At 52.9% G+C, this 9050-nt stretch overlaps 2 protein-coding genes across 7 annotated transcripts in view; one reads left to right on the forward strand and one right to left on the reverse strand.

Annotated features, from left to right (window-relative positions):
- BLCAP (bladder cancer associated protein) overlaps positions 1-8289 on the reverse strand; it is a 29637-nt gene extending 21348 nt beyond the window's left edge. The window contains exon 1 of one of the 4 annotated variants that reach the window (XR_001302112.2): positions 8176-8289. The gene's annotated coding sequence lies outside the window, so the exon portion shown is untranslated. The remainder of the gene's footprint in view (positions 1-8175) is intronic. The other 3 variants (XR_001302110.2, XR_001302111.2, XM_001928462.4) reach the window with 3 other exon arrangements.
- Positions 666-4199, forward strand: NNAT (neuronatin). Of its 3 annotated transcripts, none has more exons than XM_021077318.1 (3): positions 1768-1946; positions 2886-2961; positions 3195-3424. In XM_021077318.1, the coding sequence occupies exons 1-3, from the start codon at positions 1875-1877 to the stop codon at positions 3422-3424; spliced, it is 378 nt and encodes a 125-aa protein (XP_020932977.1). In that variant the 5' UTR covers positions 1768-1874.

Consider the following 9050-nt stretch of genomic DNA (forward strand, 5'->3'; position numbering starts at 1 on the left):
CAGACAGACAGACAAAAAAAAAAAAAAAAAAAAAAAAAAAACAGGAACAAAATGTATACTTATTTGGGAAAATGGATCATGATTAACAGCAAATGTGAATGCTCTTTCCTCCCAGCCCACCCATGGAAGTCCACTCCTGTCCAAGTCACCCTTTTGGGAAGTTCCTGGGTGTCTCTCCTTCTTGTGGGCTCTAGGGTAGGTCCGGCACAGTGGACTGGCTTTGCCTGGGCCCTGCCCAGCAGAGATCATGTATCGCCTCCTGGGGCTGCGGCCCGTCCTCAAGGGGCCCAGACCTCACAACACCGCCCTGTGGTTGCCACCGGACGGCCATGGGTTCCGTGCTGTGCCCCGCGGAATAAGAAAAGGATTCTGCATCTAGTATCTCTCACAGCAGGTGCTCAGTGGAGAGCTAAAGTAGTTAGCGGCGCACTGCTGGCGGAAGATTGCCGACAACGGCAACAGATCCTTGCAAGCTCCGGAAAGCCGCTGCGGCATCACCACCAAATACTGTGTTTTAAAATGGCAGCTTGGGACGAACTTGGCTTTTTCAAATAGTCCAGGGTCATTTTGCCCAAATTAGCCAACTTCTTCGAAAGTCAACGGAGAGGGGGAAAAAAAAAATCACCCTACTACTTCATCCAAACTGACCTCTCCTGGTTCACTCACGCTCTCCATCTGCTGCCGGCAGTGTACAGAACTTGACCTTTATGAGCTTTTAATCAAAATTAATTTTCTACCCACATAGGGCAAATGCCAGTTGGCCCCTGTGCCAGGCAGTTTGCTGGAGAGAAGTGCTCTTGAGCAGCGGTGCGCCACGGCCGCGCTCGCAGACTGCGTTCCAGTCTTCTCGCCGCGCGCCTGAAATCGGAGCGGCGGCAGCCACGATCCCTCTGGTGGCGGTAGCAAAATCCCGCTCCAAGCACCAGACGCCCAGCACAACGGGCACAAAGAACCTCGCTGGCTGAAGAAGACCTACCAGGGCCTGGGAGGGTAGTGGAGCAGAGACTGAAATGACCCGCCTAACAGAAAACTATCTGAGAACGCATTCCGACCACTTATTTGGAGACCTTATCCCTTTCCTTCGGCGCATACAAAGGCACCAATCCCTCCCACAGGGTAGACACTCGGTGACTATTACTCTTGTGCCTAGGGCTCAGCGCCCTGCTCCGCTCCCTATATTCGCCAGCGGTGTAGATCTAGCAACCGTAAGAAGCGGGATGTGAGGAACGAATCAGAGAAAGGTTCGCGCTCAGGGACGCTCGCAAAACAGAGGATGTGGGTTTAATTAACACATCGAATGTTAGAAAAAGAGTGCTGAGCAGGGGTTCTGTGAAGCCAAGTTTCTGGAAGGGGCACCTGTTTTTGCACCGCGGGACAGATGATCTTTCTCTAAATTAGGTCCCCCTGGTTTTTCCATCCGTGCCCAAGGTGTGATCTGGCGCGGCATAGGACACAGCTTGAATTTGCAGGCCTGGACTTGGAGAGAGGGGTTCCGCTACAAAGAGGCGCGCACCCCTACTCTCACTCTATGCGCTAACTCAGAGTTGCATTTTCCCTCCATTCTACATTAAAATTCAAAAGCGGGCACAGCGGAACCTTCTGGAAAGGGGCTAAGATGAACTCAGGAGGCGGGGGTCGGTATGGAAAGAGCAGATGGATTATTTTTTTCCCTCTCCTGACGAATGAGGAGCACCCCCGGCCACCCCTCCTCATGGACCCCCCCAAGTGCGCATGCGCAGTTGGGCGGCAGGCGGATACTTAAGGCGCAGCTACCGCGGCTGCGGCAGTGCGCCCAACAGCGGACTCCGAGAGACCAGCGGACCTCGGATCCGGCAGCACTCGCTCTCAACCACCAACCCACCACCCTTGGAACCATGGCGGCAGTGGCGGCAGCCTCGGCTGAACTGCTCATCATCGGCTGGTACATTTTCCGCGTGCTGCTGCAGGTAAGTGTGCCCGGGTTCTGGGTGGGAGAGGGTTCCGATGCGCGCCCCTTGAATCGGCAAGCCCGCGTCGCAACTGCCGCATTCCCAACCCGTCCGGTCCTAATTGCCGCGATCCCTGTCTGCCCAAATGCCGCGGCCGGCACCGCACGCCCCGCCCGCCCCCTGCGCCCTCCTCCTTGCGTAGACCCTTCCCAGTGCGCCCGCCCGGGAACAAAGAGTTGGGGCGCGGCGGGCGCCAACCGCGGACGATCGCCGAAGCTCTTAGCGACCAACGGGGTAAGAAAATCCCGCTACACTCAGACTGGACCCCAGGAGGGAGGCGGGGCACTTCTGTTTTGCGAAAAGAGACTTTACGGCTCACATAGCCAAAATTTTCCGCCTTAAAAAAATTGCGCATTGCGGGGAAATTTTCCTTTAAAAAAATTTAGCACTTGCGGGGGTGGGATAAAAAAGAAGTTAGAAAAAGGCACTTCTCAGGAAAAAAAAAAAAAAGCACTTCGCAAAAAACGAACACAACAAATTAAGAGAAAAATTTGCGGGAAAAAAATGAATTAGAAAATGCGCATTGCAGGAAAAATCAGACAAAAGCACTTGGCAGGAAAAATGCATTAGATAAAAAGCGCATTGCAGAAAAAATTAGACAAAGGAACTACCAAAAAATTATGAATCGATAAAGCTCTGAAGAAAACAGAGGAAAAGGTTCTTTGCAGGAAAATAGAAGAGAAAAAAATGCGCTTTCAAAAAAGGACAGTTCGCTTTACTAAAAAAAAAAATCACATATAGGCAAAGCGCTTTGTGTAAAAAAAAAAAAAAAAAAGAGAAAAAAAAATCAGAAGAAAGCGCTTTGCCCATAAAATCACCTACCCTAAAAGCACCCCTTGCAGGAAGAATTCCCTGCTAAAGGAATCCTTTGCCAAGGAATCGCATATTTCCTTCAAGGTGTTCCTGGAATGCTGCATTTACTGGGTAGGATTCGCTTTTCGAAATCCTCCAGGGACACAGCCCATTGCGAGAAGTGAGGTATACCTAAGTTGTGGGTCCAATCAGCTTGCGGCCATGCAGCCTTCAGCACAGTTGGAAAAGCTCCAGCTGCCCTGACTCGTGGACAGACAAGCGCGCCGCACCCGCCTCTCCTCATTGGACAGGCGGGCGGGGCAGGGGTGGGGCGGGGGCGGGCATGGCAGCGCTGCAGACACGCTGCGGGTGCCCGCCTCTAAGGGCAGGTCTTGGGTCTCTATCTCGTCACAGGTGTTCAGGTACTCCCTGCAGAAGCTGGCCTACACCGTGTCGAGAACCGGGCGGCACGTGCTGGGAGAGCGCCGCCAGCGGGCCCCCAACTGAGGCTCCAGCCCCCAACCCTGGGCGGCCGTGTCACCAGGTGCTCCTGTGCAATTCCACCAGCATGGGAGCCAGTGCCGCACAGGAACGGGGCGTCCCCTGTGCCCTCTCGCCAGAGGAGCACTTGCCAAGGTCAGTGAGGGGCTGGTAGGCCCCCAGAGAAGCAGCACCGACAATGACGACAATACCAGATTCCTTCCCCACCCCTTTGCACCCATCCTGCTGCCGGTGGCATAGAGGGAGGAGGGGGGAATGGAGGGAGCAGACCCCTGAGATCTGGGCACAGGCAACACATTCTGATCTGGACCAAGTCGGGACAGCGCCAATCAAGCCCGGCAGCCACGGCCATGCCAGCAGGCCACACCACAGACATCCAGACACCCACACCAGCCAGCAGAATGGACAGTTCAACATCACCAGCTGAAGCCCTGAATCTTGGTGCAGCAGACAAGTGACAACTGCGTGCCTGTGTGGCGGGACTAGAGGGCGAGGGTGAGGGAGGAGGGTTAAGAAGCAGAGAGGGGCCCTCTCACTGTCCCTTGCCTACGGCGCATACATTCCAGCCTTGCTGCCTTTGCTCCTTCAATTCCTCTTTCCCCCCACTCCCACCCAAAAGAAATGCATCACTCAATTTGGACCTACTGAACAAGAAGACAAATCCCATCTTTACCAAAACACCTTCTCCAAGCCCCCAGCCCCTCACTGATCTTGCATCCCCCAGGTCTCACGCAATTGTGGTCAATATTGTGGTAATCGCTAACTGTAATGATTGTATAAGTGTGCATTAGTTGTGTCTCCCCGGCTAGATTGTAAGCTCCTGGAGGACAGGGACCGCCTCTACAAAAAATAAAAAAAGTACCTCCCCCGTCTTGCAATGTCCCAGGACCCTGCGGGGCGGTGGAGGCGCACCAAAAAGTTTGTCTCCTGTGACTTCTTTTGCGGCTTCAATACATCCTTCTAAGACTGGGCTGATGCACCCAGTGTGGAGGGGGCACATTACCTGGGGGAATGAGGAGAGGCAATGAAATGGGAATAAACTGAGACCCTCGCATCCCCAATTTCATCTCAACACCGTCCTGAGATAAAGGACCACATCCTCTCCCATCACTCAAAGAAAAATGGACATCTTCATTTGTGGCCTCGGAATAAGGGACCCCTTTCCCTCCCCAAAGGGGTGGGTGCCTTTACTTGTCCTGGGATAAGGGGCCTGGGCAAGCAATTAGTGGGAAAGATGGGAGGAGGGAAAAGGGGGGAGGAGTCCTCAAAGGGGATACAGGGACTAAAAGAGTCATCAGAATTCAGAACACATCCAGGATCCCCAGAGAAAGAGCACCGGGTAGGGTAGGCCCTACTTTGGACAAAAAGTATGGGATAAAAGTTGTGGTGTGACGCTCCCCCCACATCCCTCCAAGCCCCATAACATCTACCAGGACCACTTCAAGGGCATCCTGCCTGGTCTGCTACTGTCCAGGGTCTCCTCCCCTACCCTGGGGAGCCTCTCTGCCATTCACTCTCCCCTTGGATTCTCTGCTTCTCCCAGCACTAGCCTCCATATTCTTACGGGTGCTTACCAGGTCCCTGGCCCTGGGCTCTCCCCTGCCATCAAGCTAGGGTGGGTGGGTGAGCTGGCTGCAGCTCCAGACTTGTCTCTCCCTTCTCCCACTCCTCAGTGAGTCAGGGCTCCTTTTACGTGGGGTCAGCTGACTGCCTCACCAAATGGCCCAGCCGCCTGTTCAGCCTTGTCTCTGGCTTTATGTGTCCCTGTCACTACACACCTGCTCCTGGGTCAACATCCAGGGAGTGAGTTGGAGGGCCATAAATCTTTCTGCCACTTCCTCAAATCCCTTAGTCACAGTTGTCACAATCACTTGTAGAGCACAAAGTGCCTCACCCCCTCGAGCCAGACATTTCTGGCCCCTAGCATTTCTCAGTCCAACCACTGGGACCTTTAGAGGCACCTGTAACTTCAGTTCCACATCAGAGAATTACTGGGGTAGAGGGTGTAGACCTCAGAACCCAGTCAGGTCACTCCTAACCCTCAGCCTCAGCACCCTTCTGGAAAAGAACTGCTAAGATCCCAGTGAACTCCAACATACTAGAAACATTCTGCCATCAAAGTCACAATCAGGATGCAACAGGATCGGAGTGGAGATGTGTAATCAGAGCCTCACCTTCCTCCAGCTGGGTGGTTCTAGCTCCAGCCATAGCCTGAAGGTGGGGCAAGTCTCCTCTTGCCCCAGGGTGACTCAGCAGGAGGCAATGCACACACACCCCCCTTCTGAAAGCCTGTATCTTGGCAAGCCTCAAGTTTCTGTGGTTTTCCACACTAAACCCAGAGAACCAGGAACATAGTTCCACATGTGTTCTCAATGAAGTGTGCCCCTCCCCGCTTTCAAGGGGTGTGCCTATAGCCCCCCTGCCCCAGATGTTCTAATCTCAGTCTAGATACAATGTAGCTGGGTTCAGGGAGACAGGCCTTAGCAGCATGGAAGTGTCTGGCTGCTCTCAACACAGTAGGAACCCCCTTTTCAAAGGCAAGCAGCAGCCCTAGGGCTTTCCAGATGATCTTGGCAAAGCCCAACTGCAGGGCTTCCTCCATTCATCAGCAGGGCTCTGAGTGCAGCATGGTGAGATGACAGATCTCCAGGCAAGGGCTGCCCTGGTGGGCTGCACTGGCATAGGTGGCTTGAATGTGCAATGTCCACTCCCCTCTTTAAGTCGCCCGTCCAAACCCTCATGTTACAGCAGGAAACACAGTCCACCAGAGAAGATGGAAGGAATGTGTTCATTTTCTATTCCTGTGCAATGCTTAGAAGCCTGGTCTAAACACATCTTGTTTATAAATTTTTTTCCAGAAACGATACCATGAAAACATTTTATTCCGAGAGAGAGCAATGGGAAGAATTGGAAGTGACTATTATACTGCAAAGCCCCCCCCCCAATCCAGAGCACCCCCTCTTTCCTTAAAATGTTTCCACCACCCCCTCAAGACTTTGCCCCCATGAGGCCAAGGATAGAGCAGATGAATTATGAGGGGACTGGAGTGCTTCATGCGACTCTAGCACAGGGGAGTCTCTTGGGACTAATGCCCCCAAAGGATGTTAGTTTCTTAGCTTAATCAGTTGAGGTTAAACCCCAAAGGGATTTGGGTACCATGACTGTGTGGAATGCTACATGACACTGTTACCTCTACCTGTGGAATATTTGGATTGTGACTGAAGGACAAGCTTCTTGAGCTTCGGCAGCAGGACAGCAACAGCTTATTACACGTGGGTTGGATGAGGGAGCAGGTTTGTTGTGAGCCATTTGCTAGACATCTACTTTCAAACTTGTATCTACTCAGGAGCCAGCACCCTAAAGTGAGATTCTGAATTTGCAGTTAGTTTACCCCTAAGGATTTAAACATGCACACACACACAAAACATTAGTCTAACAGCAGTCTTTTTTTCCCTGGTGACCTCTGATTTCCTCTCTATGCCCCAGAGACTTGTCACCATCTTCCCTGGTTATGATCTTGCTCACCCCCACCCCTGCTGCCCTCTCTCCCTCCCACAGGGCCCATTCCCCAGCAGGACCCAGATTCCTGAGCATTCCCAGAACAGGAAGTCAGAGAGCCAGGCAACACATGGTCCTTCGTATATCACACAGTGACAGGCTCGAAATGGAATGCATATGCTTCAAAGATAAGAGAACAACAACAACAAAAGACAGCCAAACCCAGACTTCCAGATTCCTCTTTGAAACAACATATTATAGATAAAAAGTTAAACTGGTTTTGGCAGCAATTCTAACAAGACCAAAGTCAGATATGGAATTGACCTGGTCACTGGAAACCGCCCAGGGCACCACAATCTTTCAACAGATTTGCTTGATATTAATTAGTCTTTGATTTAAAACAAACAAATAAATAAACAAGATCTAACATTTGGCCTTAGCACTTAAGCTGGAACTTTTTCTTTTTTTTTTTTTTTTTTGGTCCTGGCTTTGGTGTTGCCGTCCAGAAGGCTGAGGGGATGGTTGTACCATGTCAGGCAGGGCAAACAGAAGCTGTCCCCAACACACCAGTTCCCTGAAAGGGGTAAAACACGAACCAAACCTATAAACAGAAAGACCATTTCTTTCCTAGGACAGACCTCAGTCTGACCCAACATTTAATGTTGAAAAGGGACACGGAGGCCTGGAAGGAAATTAAAGGCGGTCTGGAAGAGGGAAGAAAAAAAAAATCAACTGTCTCCCATCCCCCATTCTTCTTTTCAGGCCATTACTGTGCCAGGCATTCCATTCCTTCAGCTGCCCTTGAGGGCCACTCCCCATACGTACTGGAGGAAAGGGAACAGGTCGGCAGACCTGATAGAAAATTAGAAGGAGTAAGAAGCACCCGCGACCCAAAGCTGAGAGTCAAGCTATCACCCCGGGCACCAAGGCGGTGGCGTGGGAGCGGGAGACCCCTTTCTCTCCTCTCCACGTCCCTTCTGATTAAAAAAAATGCAATTAAAGTGGCAGGGACAGAGTGACAGGACTCTCAGAAGCTGAGCCCCCTGCCATGTGCCCCGGGGTCTAAGAAAAGGTGGCCGCACCCCTAGCCCCGCGCTCCCTAGCTCTGCCTGCTCCCTCCCGAGAGCAAACAGGCGAGCGCTGACCTTGGAGGCCAGAATCTGAACCTAGGAGTCCGGTGACACGCCCTCGGGCCGGGAAGGGACCCCCCAAGGCCCAGGCTGGGGACGAAACAGGGCAATCACGTGACACCGGACAGGGGCGGCCCAAGGTGCACGGAAGGAAAACCCCTGAAAGGGACCGGACGACGCCTAAGGTGACCCCGAAGGGACAACATGGCGGCGCGGCCGCATTGAGGGCCTCTCATCCCGCCCCCAGGAGGCCAATGCCACAGTACCTGCAAGCCCTGCCATGGCGCCGCCGCCACCGCTGTCGCCCTCGCCGCCGCAGCCTGCCTCCACCTCAGCTCGCCACCGACGCCGCAAGAAGCCGGGGAGACGCCCCCTTGGTCTTCTAGACGAGCCGGCCGAGGACCCCTCCCGGGACCGAGCTGCCTACAGCATACGCCTGATCATACGACCTAAATTGGGGTCACTCTCGCCCACTATCCCCCCAATATTTGCCACATATAGCCTTTTGAAGACGTCCTACCAACGTGTGCAGAACTCCAGGGGCTCTGAACTCTTCAAGTCTAAAGTAGTTTTGATCAGGCGTATGCCGGGCAGCCCCGAATCTCGGCTCCTTTGGTCCCCTTATGCATATGCAGCAGATTGTGATCTTTAACACGCTGAGAGAGAAGGGGGCGTACCCTCGTCTCCGTAGGTGAGCGTTTGTTCACTGCGACCCTCGTGGATGACCCGAGTACTCTGGGAAAAACCTTCTCGTGGCTCAAAGTCCGCCTCCTCCCCGGTCCCTTCACCAAGGCCAAAAGGTCAGGAACGGAACTATTCCGGCTCAGAATTTAGGATTTGTCTTGGGTCAGGATCTGACTCTTCCCCACTTCGGGCGAGCCACTTGCCCACTGCGACTCATCTTCCCCAAATCTGATGAAATGCCTGCTTCACAGGGTGGTTGTAGGGATTAAATGAGTCTGTGTATCCATTTATTAGCTAATGAAGCACATTCTTCGAGGTCTTGCTATGCGTAAGTGCAGTGCTAAAAAGGCAAGAGAATAGAATGGAGAGTGACACAGGCGCTGTTCTAACTCAAGGCTCTGCCAGTCCACTGGGGGAGAGTGACGGAAGGGCTTCTACAATCATCGAAAGAGCACTC

This window comes from Sus scrofa, chromosome 17, assembly GCF_000003025.6.
Source record: "Sus scrofa isolate TJ Tabasco breed Duroc chromosome 17, Sscrofa11.1, whole genome shotgun sequence".
Classification (NCBI taxonomy): domain Eukaryota; kingdom Metazoa; phylum Chordata; class Mammalia; order Artiodactyla; family Suidae; genus Sus; species Sus scrofa.

What these genes read in the sequence shown, in the direction of transcription:
- NNAT (XM_021077318.1), top strand. Translation starts at nt 1,875, where the DNA reads ATGGCGGCAGTGGCGGCAGCCTCGGCTGAACTGCTCATCATCGGCTGG. An exon ending in TTTTCCGCGTGCTGCTGCAG is followed by an intron (nt 1,947 to 2,885) that starts GTAAGTGTGCCC and finishes ATTTCCTTCAAG; the next exon opens with GTGTTCCTGGAATGCTGCAT. An exon ending in GACACAGCCCATTGCGAGAA is followed by an intron (nt 2,962 to 3,194) that starts GTGAGGTATACC and finishes ATCTCGTCACAG; the next exon opens with GTGTTCAGGTACTCCCTGCA.